Source organism: Vipera ursinii, assembly GCF_947247035.1.
Source record: "Vipera ursinii genome assembly, chromosome: 6".
In the NCBI taxonomy this organism is placed as follows: domain Eukaryota; kingdom Metazoa; phylum Chordata; class Lepidosauria; order Squamata; family Viperidae; genus Vipera; species Vipera ursinii.
This window is the reverse complement of record NC_139515.1, coordinates 48,948,832-48,962,114: the sequence shown is the minus strand read 5'-3', so window position 1 is coordinate 48,962,114 and position 13,283 is coordinate 48,948,832. Positions and strand designations below refer to the sequence as shown.

General features: G+C 35.8%; 1 protein-coding gene across 1 annotated transcript in view; it reads left to right on the top strand.

Moving 5' to 3' along the window:
* The window catches only part of LIN7A (lin-7 homolog A, crumbs cell polarity complex component), a 30,165-nt gene extending 19,877 nt beyond the window's left edge, over positions 1-10,288 (top strand). The window contains exons 3-6 of the mRNA XM_083365819.1: positions 2,856-2,927; positions 5,541-5,750; positions 7,957-8,169; positions 10,112-10,288. Coding sequence (XP_083221945.1) covers positions 2,856-2,927; positions 5,541-5,750; positions 7,957-8,169 — 495 coding nt within the window. The 3' untranslated portion in view covers positions 10,112-10,288. The remainder of the gene's footprint in view (positions 1-2,855; positions 2,928-5,540; positions 5,751-7,956; positions 8,170-10,111) is intronic.
* The last annotated feature ends 2,995 nt before the right edge of the window (positions 10,289-13,283 follow it).

Genomic DNA, 13,283 nt, shown 5'->3' with positions numbered 1-13,283 from the left:
GTTGCCTTTTGAAAAAGCACCTTTAGGACAAGCATGACTTGGATGACTGAGAATTTCCATAGACATGCCTACATTTAAGGATGGTTCGATACATTTTGCTGCTTGAAGCAAAGCATAAAATTGCGGCTTTTCATTTTTAACCTACAGAAGGCAACTGGCCTGGCATTTGATTCTTTCTTCAGAATTGTTGTTAAAATAATATTTTTTTATTTTTTTTATTTTAATTCCATTTATATCCAGCCCTTCTCCGAAGACTCAGGGCGGCTTACAAGCTTAGCAGTAGCCTTCATTCTATGTATATGCCTGCTTATTAGGGCTTTCACACACACCCCAAGCGGCATTATTACAAAGTCAGCTTAATTGCCCCCAACAATCTGGGTCCTCATTTTACCTACCTCGGAATGATGGAAGGCTGAGTCAACCTTGAGCCTGGTGGGATGCAAACCTGCACTAATTGCAGGCAGCTGGTGTTACTTAAGGAGGCATTAGCCCACTGCTCCACCAAGGCTCTTCAATGAATTTAAATATCACAAATGAACATACAGGTAGTCCTCAACTTACGACCACAATTGAACCCAAAATTTATGTTGCTAAGTGAGAAATTTGTTAAGTGAGTTTTGCCCCATTTTATGACTTTTCTTGCCATATTTGTTAAGTAAACCATTGCAGTTGTTAAGTTAGTATCATGGTTGTTAAGTGCATCTGGCTTCTCCATTGACTTTGCTTGTCAGAAGGTTGCAAAAGGGCATCACATGACCCTGGGACACTGCAACCATCATAAATATGAACCATTTGTCAAGCATCCGAATGTAAATCGCATGAGAATAGGAGATGCTGCAACGGTCATAAGTATGAAAAGTGGTCATAAGTCACTTTTTTCAGTGCCGTTGTAACTTCAAACAGTCACTAAATGAACTGTTGTAAGTCGAGGATTACCTGTATAGCACAGGGAAGTCTATGAGACAAGAACAGTATCTGCCGTAGCAGCTCTTACTGTTTGCTGTATGAAATATCTGGCTCATTTTCTGTTATAGGACTAAAGCAAACCTACTATTCTATTTCACTGAGGAATAATAAAGCAGACTTTGAAATGTTTGGAAAATTAGTTGATGGCTTCCTAATTATCTGAACACCAGCATGTTTTTTTTTTACTTGAAGCAAACATTCAAGTTAATGCAATCATTATGTATCATATGACTAAGTTATGATATATTAAATTAAACCAGAAATTATTAAGAATGAATTAATTATTTAACATTTGATTAGAGGTACAGGATGACAATTTCAAATATGATAGTTTGCAGCATGCATTAATTCATAGAAATAGAAACATTATGATCTCTTGCTTTGTCACATAACAGCAAAAAATAGGCAGACACTAGATTAGAAGAAACTGGTAAATCTCATCTCTCTCTTAGCAGTAACAAAAACACCTCTCTTTTTTCCCCTATCTTTTTCTATATTACATTTGGAAATGAAGGACATTTTAAGGAAGAAATATTCAGAGATTTGTTTGTGAAAAGATTTGTATGATATCTTCTAATTGAAAACCTGGCACTGAGTCTTCAGTTTGGACTCAACATTTTGGTGCCACCATTTTACACATTTCTCTGGCCGATCAATTTTAGGGCTGTGTCAAAAGCCAATTATATTCCATAAGGTTATAATTTGTACACTGCTTCATTATCCTTCACTGAAACAACATTGTTTCTATTATGGATTCACAGATTTATCTTTAATGTTAGGTCATGGGAAATTGTAATTTTTTTGTATGGGGGAAATTTTCATCCAGATAGTGCATGCATTAAAAATATTCTTGTGACTGTTTATTCTGTGTGGCATTAGCACTGATAATGACAACTTACATGCCTTTGATATAGTTGAAGTATTTTCAAATGTCTTTATTTGACTTGCTTTCTATCCAATGCCATTGTTGAATGCAGAATTCAGATAACAAATCTCTTGTAAAAAAAAGTTATTCCCTTTGTGAGCTTGGCATATAAATCAAAATATGAGCATCCAAAATGAGTGAATTATTGTATATCTCCAAAAGAGAAAAATGTATCCTTAAGTTAGAGGAATAATGTTGGCATAAAATTTGCAACCATGGTTTTATACAATACAAATAACTACTGGAAATAATATTTATTATCAAACTATGAGAAAAATCAGGCCTGTTGATCCATCCATTGGGAGTCAGGTGATATGTAACTTTAATAAAGATGATGATAATTATTATATTATACTATCCATGGGCTTTGTTCTCACTTGCATATATGGATTTGGATTGGACAACCCTGGAAACAGAGGGTGATGCCACATAAAAGCTACCGCTAATTGCTTTCTAATTAGCCTTCCAATTTAATGGACCTTGCAAAGTAAGAGACATGGTCATCACTCTAAGCCAAACATTTCCCAGTTGCTAAAATGATTGTTTCCAGAATGGCCTAAGAAATGAAGGAAAATGAAAGACAGAACCAAATGTGCTTCACTGAGTTAATTAGGCACATTTCACAGAGCCATTGCAGCAAAGTTCGCTTGTGAAGGTATTTCCTCCCTAAATTAAATAGTGTTTGAATATTTAGAAAATTGACATTCCTCCACATCTTAAGGGTAGACATCTAGTTCAGGAGAAATACTGCCCAGACCTAAGTGACATATGTGGGGTATAAATCTGGTAAATAAATACATTATTAGCCAAAGATTCAGAAAGGTCCTTGGAGGTAGGTATGCTCAGTGCAATGAAAAACTTCAAGGACATTAAAGATCGATAAAAGAAGCACTAAATGTTTCGACCTGTGGAGATCGCACAGATTATTAATTTTCTTTTCATCATTCTCTTTGTATACCTTCAGGTATATCAATACATGCATGAAACCATAAACGTTAGTGGCTGTCCCGAATTTCGTGCCAGGGCTACCGCCAAGGTAAGATACTTGTAGTTTAAGGAGATCTATTCCCCACATGGCCCAGTAATTGACTGTGCACGTGTATGTTTCAGGTTTTCGTGTGTACACTATAAGAACATTTAGACATCAGTGGCAGCCCAGAGTCTAGAACCAGTGCTACTTCCCAGGTAACAATCATATCGGCAAATTCAACCGTTGTGCTACTCCTGTAGTTTAAGAAAAGAGAATGCTGTATGTGGCCAAGAGGCTTATTGGGGCTGGGTGAGGGGATGGAGTGTATTGGAGTCACCTTCCAATCAAGGCTTCTACTTAATTGGAATTAAATACTGACCATTAGCTCTTATGGCTAATTTCTCTAATAGATTCAGCTTATATAGTATGGCCAAAAATATAAGGTTCCCAGGTTCAGAAATTCTTAGCATGTATTTCCTCAACAGAAAAGCAGCAGAAACTCCTGAAAAACTGGTGTTAGGATCAAATGCTGTAAAGGTCGTTATAAATCAGTGTAAGCTCTCTGCATCAAAAGAAATACTACTCTATGAAATCCATCTGAAATTTAGTTTGCATTGTACAGAAATAAAAATTAGTAACGAAGTAGGTATTTCTTCAAGAAAACAATTGCTTTGTTTCCTATTGATGAAACTTGAATGAATTCCAAATAGGCTCTGTTGTGGGGGGGGATGAGTATAAAATGCAACCTTAGTAACTTAATACATACTACTAGAGAACAACCATTCTTTGCAAGCCAGAATAATAAACGTGACTCTTTTCACGCTACAGCCAGCAACAGAATTATATTAATTTTAAATTAAGATAAGCTATGGAGGAAAATTACTGAAACTATATAGTATATTAAATATATTGAAGATAATTAAGATATTAAGTAATATTCTTTTATTTGCTTATTGGTAGATTTCTTTTATTCTAGAGGGAATTGAGGTTGACCTAATATAAATGCTATAAGTATTTAAGTTTTAATCTACTTGAGTCTAGAAAGATGTTTTTAGATTGTTTAACTTCATATAGTGAAGTTAAAAATTGTCATTACATGGTATACTTAAAACTCTCAAGAAGATCTGTCATTCTCATTTCTTATTCATATGGAACAGGAGGGTTGTACAGCAACGTTTCAATATTACAGTATTTCCTGGTTATTTCTGGGCTGTCTGCATTGCATTTTTCTTATGCATTTGTGTCTGGCATGCATGATGACAAATTTTGCATGATAATATATACTGTATTTGTAACTAAGAGAGTACATTCATGCTATCAAAATCCATCCATTAAAATACAATCCTAATGAATTTTAGCTATTCTTTTACTCTAGGAGATTTAAGAGTCATGGAAATGATCCGGCTGAAATTAACCACCATTAAGTGGGATTATATACATATATGATTTGAAGGCAACTTTATCAATTCTCAGAATCAAATGAACTTTCTAGACTACGTTCATGATTTGAACTAAATCATAAAATGTGATGTCATCTTATCAATTTGTTTCTGAAAACTTATTCAGGTCAATACAGAAATTTGAACTGAACCAATTTGTCTTTCAAATCATCAAATCAAATTCAATGAATTGTTCAAATTGGATCAGAGCCTATCTCTACACCCTATTGCCTAGTCCCACAAAGTTCACTATACATGCTCTCTCCTGTTTAAATCAATGAAAGAGTTGAGTATATTCTGCTTTATGTTTCAATAAGTCAAATAAGTGCTCAGATATGTAGTGCACTCTGATAAAAAGTTGCTAGTTTCACAATTTAAATTTGTTTCTTTAAAATTGTACTCCCTAAAATTAAATTTTTAAAACCCTATTCAGCTTGAGATTTTATTGATCCTTTAAGCTACTGTTAAAATTTAAGAAACCTTTAATATTATATTGGCTATATGTACAAACCTTTCATATTTTAAAAGATAATTAAACTTTATAAGACCATTGCATGTTCCACTGCTATATAAAGGATTCTAATATGCATATGCATCTTTAGCCTTAAGAATTGCTTTGATTTGCATCTCATCATTCTGCTTAACCAAGCGTTCAATAAAAAGTAAAAAAAAGAGAGAGAGACAGAGAGAAAAAGCATCTTTTGAAATCTGCTTATATTGAAGGGAAGTGTGTTCAAAGTAGCCAATAAGAATTTGAGTACATATATACATACTAATCATACCATTCCATTTTCAGAAAGGGAAATTTGTGTTGCAAGTATTAGTATCTAGACTGAATTGGGGATCACCTGCTAGAGAACATAGAATTATTTCCATTTCACTGTAAAAGCTATGTACAAATAATCTAATGTTTACCATAGAGTTCCCCTTTCAAAAAATTCTTGAACATATAGAATATGTGATATAAATTGCATTGATATAATTGTGAATAACCACTTATGCAGGAGTTCCGGCTGACTATACTGTACATGGAACTGAGACCTTGAGATTTAAGCATTCCAATCCTCAGAATAACACCACTGGGATATAACTGTACACAGTTGTGTTGTTTTTTTTAAATGAATCAATTAAAAAAATCAAATTTAAAGCATTGTTCCTATGAATAAATATTTGAAACAAATAAGCAGAAAAGCTCCTAACTGTGTTCATAATATATTAAAAATTTGCATTTTTTTTCTAGGCAACAGTTGCTGCATTTGCAGCTAGTGAAGGGCATTCTCACCCCCGAGTGGTAGAACTGCCAAAGACGGATGAAGGCCTTGGCTTTAACGTAATGGGAGGAAAAGAACAAAATTCTCCTATTTATATTTCTCGCATAATTCCTGGAGGAGTAGCTGAGAAGCATGGAGGACTCAAACGGGGAGACCAGCTGCTTTCTGTTAATGGAGTGGTATGTGAACACATTCCGATTTTATTAATTCTGCTTATTTAAACAGCCTCAGACTAGATGATTACTGCAGTATTTTTGCTGTCCTCTAGTAATATCCAGAATTTGCAACGCAGATCTGCTAATTCTAGTGCATATACAAAAGAATAAATGGACGCAAATTTGTTGTTTAAAATTAACCATATTCAGAAACCTTTGTAGAATTTTTTTAATCTCCCTGTGACATCTTAGTTTGCAAGTGACTGTTATTCAAGCAAGCAATCCAGAGGGAGGTTCCAATATACAACTGCCGAACTAGCGTATATTAATGTATGGTTTTATTTATGGTTTAGTTGAAATGAGTTTTTATTTTCAATACAGAAGGTATTGCAAAAAGAAACTGTTATCTTCTTTATCCATTGTATATAAGAAGAATATTTTACATACAGAAAGTGAAGCATGGCTATTGGCCCTGTTACTAATATTAAACGCCTCCATCCTCTTCCCTTTTCACAACAATGCATTGATCCTGAACAAGCAACATCTGTGCACAAAGATTTTACAAGTACTGGAATTCAAATGGTCTGAGTTTCACCCAGGCTCAGTTCACTTATGTTGAGAGATAGGAAGCATCAAACTTAAAGACTTTGGTCATGACAAGTCCCTGATGATATAAATGATTGATGCTAGCTTTAGCTGCACATATTGATTTATTTACATATGTGGAGCTTTTGTATCTATATTCCCATACCAATGCTTCGAACATTTTGAAGCGACATATCGCAACTGAACTGCCTTCACATCATTTCCATTCTAAAAGACAAAGAAACCCAGATGATGCTCAAAGATACAGTGCTAGGTGCTGGTTATCACCTTTAAAGCTTTACCTAACATTTCGCTTTGCTACTTCTGGGACCATCTCCTCCTAGTGGTTTATGCCTACCCCAAAGTGAGCATGCTTTAGGTGCCATTGCAAAGCATTGTCTTTTTGCACCTTCTTTTTTATGGCACTTGTGCTACGGAATAGTGTTCTCTTTGAAATATGGACAGCCCTGATTCTGCCAGCCTTTTGGAAAGCTGTGAAAGCCTGGCTCCTCCCCAGGCATTGGAGTTAGGTTGTTAATGGGGAAGCTTTGGCATGAATGTGTCATGTTTAATTGGGGCCATGGTAGCTCTTTAGTTAGGACACTGAGTCAAAAGACCACTGAGAGGTGGACAGCTCCACAGTTTGAAACCTGGGAGTGAGCTGCATGATGAAATGAGCTCCCATCAATTTGCCCTAGTTCCTGCCCACCTAGCAGTTCAAAAGCATTCAAATGCAAGTAGATAAATAGGTACCAGTTTGGTGAGAAAATAGAAGGGACATTCTCTGGGCAATAATGATGTCACCAGCTAATTCCTTCAACCTGGAAGCACCTTAGTAGGTGCTTCCAACAAATGTAGAAGCAGTAGTAGTAGTAATAGTAGTAGTAGTAGTAGTAGTAGTGTTTAATGGTGTGGCTTTACTGAGTTTCAATGCAGTTTTAGCTGACTTTTTGCTTTAATGAAATTTTGTTTTTATTTTGTATGTTCCTTTGATTTTATCGGCTAGAGTGGTGGCCATATAAGTAGGATAAATAAATCAATATATCATGAATGAAGGTGAATATACATGGCCCAGGATAATGTTGCAGGATCCAATCTGTAATTGGGAGATGAGGGCTTGACAGCACAAGCAAACAATAGCCAATGACTTAATAGCCAACCATCAACACCCCAATCAATATCTAAAAAGCCACATACAAAGGGCACCATTTAAAAACCACATACAGATCAGCCCAAAGCATACACTCTGCTAGGGAGAAGTTTCCTGAAGATGGGCTCCAACACAAGTCCAAAAGCTCAGAAGACAAAAGCACTGGTCCTGGTGACCAGCTCATATTGGATCCTGCAAATAAATATATCACACATTTTTTCTACTTGGAGGCTTTTGATGATGCAGTTCCAGCTCAGTTGGTTTTGCCTTTTTCCTTTTCTACTAGAAAAGCAAGAGAGTAATAGAGATGCAGCTTACAGTAGCTGCTTCTGAAATGTTAAACAATGGAACAGGCCTAACTACAGACTCCAAGGCCATAGTTGGGGAGGTCTAATGGGACCAGATTCACCCACTGTGTAGTTTTTTTCTTTCTTACTCATAGTTCTAAAGCTGAAAGCCTCTTGCTTTTGCTATTTTTAAACATTCCACAACCAGAGTGTGGAAGGAGAACATCATGAGAAAGCAGTGGAACTTCTGAAGGCTGCTAAGGACAGTGTAAAGTTGGTGGTACGTTACACTCCCAAAGTTTTAGATGAGATGGAAGCTCGGTTTGAAAAACTGAGGACAGCTCGGCGCAGACAACAGCAACAGTTGTTAATTCAGCAGCAACAGCAACAGCAAAATGCACAGCAGAATCATATGTCATAGGTGAGTGCTCTGTCTTATTTTCATCTAAATCTTTCTTTAATTGAATTTAGTTTAATACAAGAAATTAGTTTATCACTTACCAGATGTTGATCTGCCTTACTTACAGACACACATATTCCCCCATTTTCCAACTTCTTACAATATTCTAAATAATTCAGTGACTAAAATATCTATTTCTGACTTTTTTATTCTGTTGTGTATAACAGGGGTCCCCAACCCCCAGTCCACAGCCTGGCAGGCGAGCACAGGAAGCTCCATTTGCGCAAGTGGCATATGCGCACACAAAACCATCCACTCCCTGTTGTAAGCAAGAGTAGAACAAATAATGTCATGTGTATTGTGACATTTGTGAAAATAATGCAAATCATGTTATTTGTGTCCATGCCATAATGCAACTCATGCAAGTTATATAATTCACATTATTTGTTCTATGATTTTATAATGTCAATGTTGATAGGAAGGCTTGTACTAGCTGCCTATGCTGTCTAAAACACTAAGCATTATCTGAAATTAGGCAGTAACTGATTCCATGCACTGTGTTAACCATAATGTCTTAGCATGATTTTATAACCAATTATTGTAATTAATAAGGGACGCGGTGCCTCAGTGGGTTAGGATGCTGAGCTTGTCGATCAGAAGGTTGGCAGTTTGGCGGGTCAAATCCTGAGTGCCGCATAACTGAGTGAGCACCTGTTACTCGTCCCAGCTTCTGCCAACCTAGCAGTTCAAAAGCACATAAAAATGCAAGTAGAAAAATAGGGAACACTACGGTGGGAAGGTAATAGCGTTCCGTGCACCTTTGGCGTCTAGTCATGCCGGCCACATGACCACAGAGATGTCCTTGGACAAGCGCTGGCTCTTCGGCTTTGAAACAGAGATGAGAACCGGCCCCTAGAGTTGGAAACGACTAGCACGCATGTATGGGGGAACCTTTACCTTTACCTTTATTGTAATTAATAATACATGATTTCTCACCTAGTATATAGATCAGGACAGCATAGTTTATCCAAAAACTTTTGACTGAAATAAAGCATAATTGCTTATGGTACATAAAGGCAGACTTTATAGTGCTTTTTAAAAAAACCTTTCTAATAATTTATAATATTAACTAAGCTGATAGTGCTAATTTTTATACATATGTATTTTGCTTTTAGATTCACAATTTCATCTATAATTATAAGGGCTTTTAGAAATTAAACAATTATGTATAATTTTTTTATTTTTTATTTTTTTATTTTTAATCCCATTTATATCCCGCCCTTCTCCCAAGACTCAGGGCGGCTTACAATCTAAGAAGCACAAATCAATGTGCTTAGCAATAGCCTTCATTCTATGTATATGCCTGCTATTAGGGCTTTCCCCCCCCCAAGTGGCATTATTACAAAGTCAGCTTATTGCCCCCAACAATCTGGGTCCTCATTTTACCTACCTCGGAAGGACGGAAGGCTGAGTCAACCTTGAGCCTGGTGGGACGCGAACCTGCACTAATTGCAGGCAGCTGGTGTTACTTGAGGAGGCATCCGCCCACTGCTCCACCAAGGCCCATTTTTACTCCACCTTTATTATTTTTATGAATAAAGGCAGCAAACAAACCTAATACTTCTTCATTCTCCTATTTTATACCACAACTACAACCCTGTTAGGTAAGCTGGTCTGGGAGAGCGACTGGCCCAAAATCAGCCAGCCGGCTTTTACGCCTAAACTGGGACTAGAACTGCTAGTTTCTAGCCTGATGCCTTAATCGCTAGACCAAACTATACGATGTATTACTATTGAAATTAATAATAAAAAAGAAATAATTACTCTAATTACTACTGCAGTGCTGCCACAGGTTTTATAAGGTAAGCCCATACATGCATTTAAAATAATAATAATGAGAAATTGAGAATGTCAGTCCATTTATGCTTTTGACGGTTTATATACTTTTGTTGTTTAATTATAGATGGCTCTCAAGAAAGACTTTCTAAATCAAGGATGTAACAACTCAATAGCAAAGCTGTGCTTTACAATGAAGAGCAACAGCAACTGTGTTCACCAGCAAACTGTGCAAAATTACAGTAAGAACAGTTTGGGAAGTCAGCAGCAAAATAAACTCTTCATGTGATTTTTCTAAGAATGAAGTCTTAGGATGAAAGATTTATTTAAGTATTCTTTTCTATGGTAAGGTTCTCATGATGAAAACTTGTTAACAAAATTCAAGAATATTCTGAGAAATCACATTCATTATATACGTGATTCATTCATTATATATATACACATACATACATACACACACATACAGTATATATATATATATCAAAGCCTATCAGATTGTACATTCCCATGAAAAGCAAGGCATTATGGACAAATGGTTTCCATATCTGCATGTCATTATCTTGCATAATACTTTCCTTCACAATCATATAGAGTTGTTGCATCCAAATTATCATAATTTTCTGTTTTTCCTTCTGCATAATTCTCTTTTTCCTAAAGTTACAATGTTTTGTTGATTATTCAGTTGAATTGATGAGGTGTGGAATGGAAAGGAGATTATTAATTATTTGTAAAGTGAATACTTATCAACTTATGGTTGGTAGGCGCTGTCCTAAAGCAGTAATCCATCTTCCCACTTACATAAGAATATGTAAAGGAGATATGCAGATAGTGAGAAGGAATGCTGATGCTTCTGCTTCAGTGCAAACTATGTCATAACCTTAAGCTGTCTGAAACAGATGAGATTCCTTTTAACAGCTGTTTAGTTTTAGGCTTCAGAACTTTTCCATGAAACCTACTATTGGATAAAAAAAATATGTAGGTTTGAGGTCAAAATCGTACAGATCAGATGTGTTGGGACTGTCTCTAGCCTTCTGACTGGAAATTCTGGAAATTTTAGTCTTAATATACGTACTTGGTGAGCTGCTATACCTTTGAGACAATCCTACTGAACTGAAGAAGACTTATACATACACATAGTAGGCCAGGCCAAGTAATCACACTTTGCCTTGAGGTAAGATTGTTGTGTCACAGAAATGAAAGTATTCGCCACTGAGGCACTATGCATCGCTTCTGAATTTCCTGCATGCCCAGTACCAAGCTTGAGCAGTAATCTTTCCAGTTAATAAGTGGGCCATGGTGGATCTGAGATGCAACAGAAAGTGAAGCTAATTGGTGGCCTAAATTTACTCTTTATAAGTGGGCTGTGTTCCCTTGTGAAGTAGCTTCAAAGGGCTGCTTCAAGCTTACAACAATAGCAAAGTTAATCAGTCTTTTCACACCTGGACAAACTCACCTTATGGTATTAGAATGCAAATCATATGCAAAATTTATGCAGATGTAATCAAGTCATCAAGTCATCAAGTAAAATATCTTTGATTTGATGGAGTCTTTATTTGTATGCCATTCCATTTGTAGATAAAATTCTTATTCCTGGAGAATACCAGGAACAAGTTTAATTCTATCTTTTGTGAGCAGTAAGGTTAGAAAACTGTATTTTTGAACTTAGGCATTCCTATTATATCTATTGTAGTTATATCCCTGAATCTAAACTAAGTATATAGTATATTAATAAGATATATATAGAGAGATACTGTTATCTAATATATATGCATATGTTGTCAGAATATATTTGTTTCAGATGTAGGTTCTATCCTTATTGTATATTGCAAACATTTTTGAGATGAAGTTAAAATAACTAATGGTATCTCACAATTTTATCTATTTTTCCAATATATTTATTTCTGATGTTGTTAGATTAGTATTAAAACACATAGTGGAGACTTCTTTTTGTGTAACAATGCAGCTTTTCCCAGTGTGGTATGCTTTAGATATGTTTGCATTACAAGACCTAAAATTTCTGGCCAACATGGCTACACTTCCTTTGGAATTTTAGAAGAGACAATCTTAGTTTTTCTGGAAGGCACCACCTTGTATGACTTAGCATACAGGACTCTTGTGCAGATTACAGCTGGATAATGGGTTTAAACAAAGCCGTATTATTATTAGCTAATTTTATTGTCAAAGTGAGAAGCTATGTGCACCGGAAAGGAAACATTCACTCTGTGGCAATGTTACAAGAATCCCGCCCCCCATTCCCCCTGTCAGTTTTACCCAGCAGAGCTAAACCAATGAAATGAACTCACAAGAATTCAAGATTCCTAATAAGTAGTGAAGAAAATTAAGAAACCATAGCCCACAATTCTAGAGAGGGCTACACAGAAGATAGAAGAGACAGTCAAAGACTTTTGCACCTTTTTCTCATTCTTACCTTATATAATAGACTCCTGTTTTGCATAGGGAGGCCAATTTCTATGTGCTCTTATTTTTGTAGGGTTAGAATTAGTGTCATATTCTTTACTGACTGTGTGAAAACTAATTCTAATACCAATAACATGGAAGGCAATGTGTTTACTGTTGCCCCAGGAACTAATATCACTATCATTGTTTGTCAGTTTGTGAGAATAAAACGTTTCTTAGAAATCCCTCACGTCCCTTTGTTGATTAAAAATAAGTACCTGATGTTTGATTTGAACTTTTCCTCTTAAATCTAAGTCAATCAGTGAGAACAAGAGTGGATAAAAATTGAACACTCTTAGTGAAGACCACTTTAAATCAAAAATTCAACCCCCAAAAAATCCTGTCTCAAACATACCATATGCCTCAAGTAGATTCTAGAATCATATCACATTTGCTACATAGTAAGGAATGTGGAAGCTATTTGAGGAATTTCAACTGAAGAGTTATAGGTCAGTTGCTCTGTTGTCCCTATATGTACAGATATCTGAACTATACAGATCTAGATAATGGTTACAGCTTTAAAAATTGTAAAACAACTGTGGTTGTCTGTTAGGTTGCAGAAAAGCTGAAGAAATGCTTCAGATAAATGCTTATCTGTTTGCTCAACCACCTGATGTTTGGAACATAGTGCCTCAGTATATAAAGGATGCTTGACCTCTCTAACCACATCCTACTCCAGTTTAATTTAGGATTTTAGGGAAGATCCAATATATACTTAATTAGGGTTTATGGAAGAAGAATTGAGTAAAAAGCACAGTGTCTTAAAGTTAGAGTCTGTTTATTGATTATGTTATAAAAGAAAAGAAAAATAGCTTGATGATAAAGGGTTTTATAGATTAAAT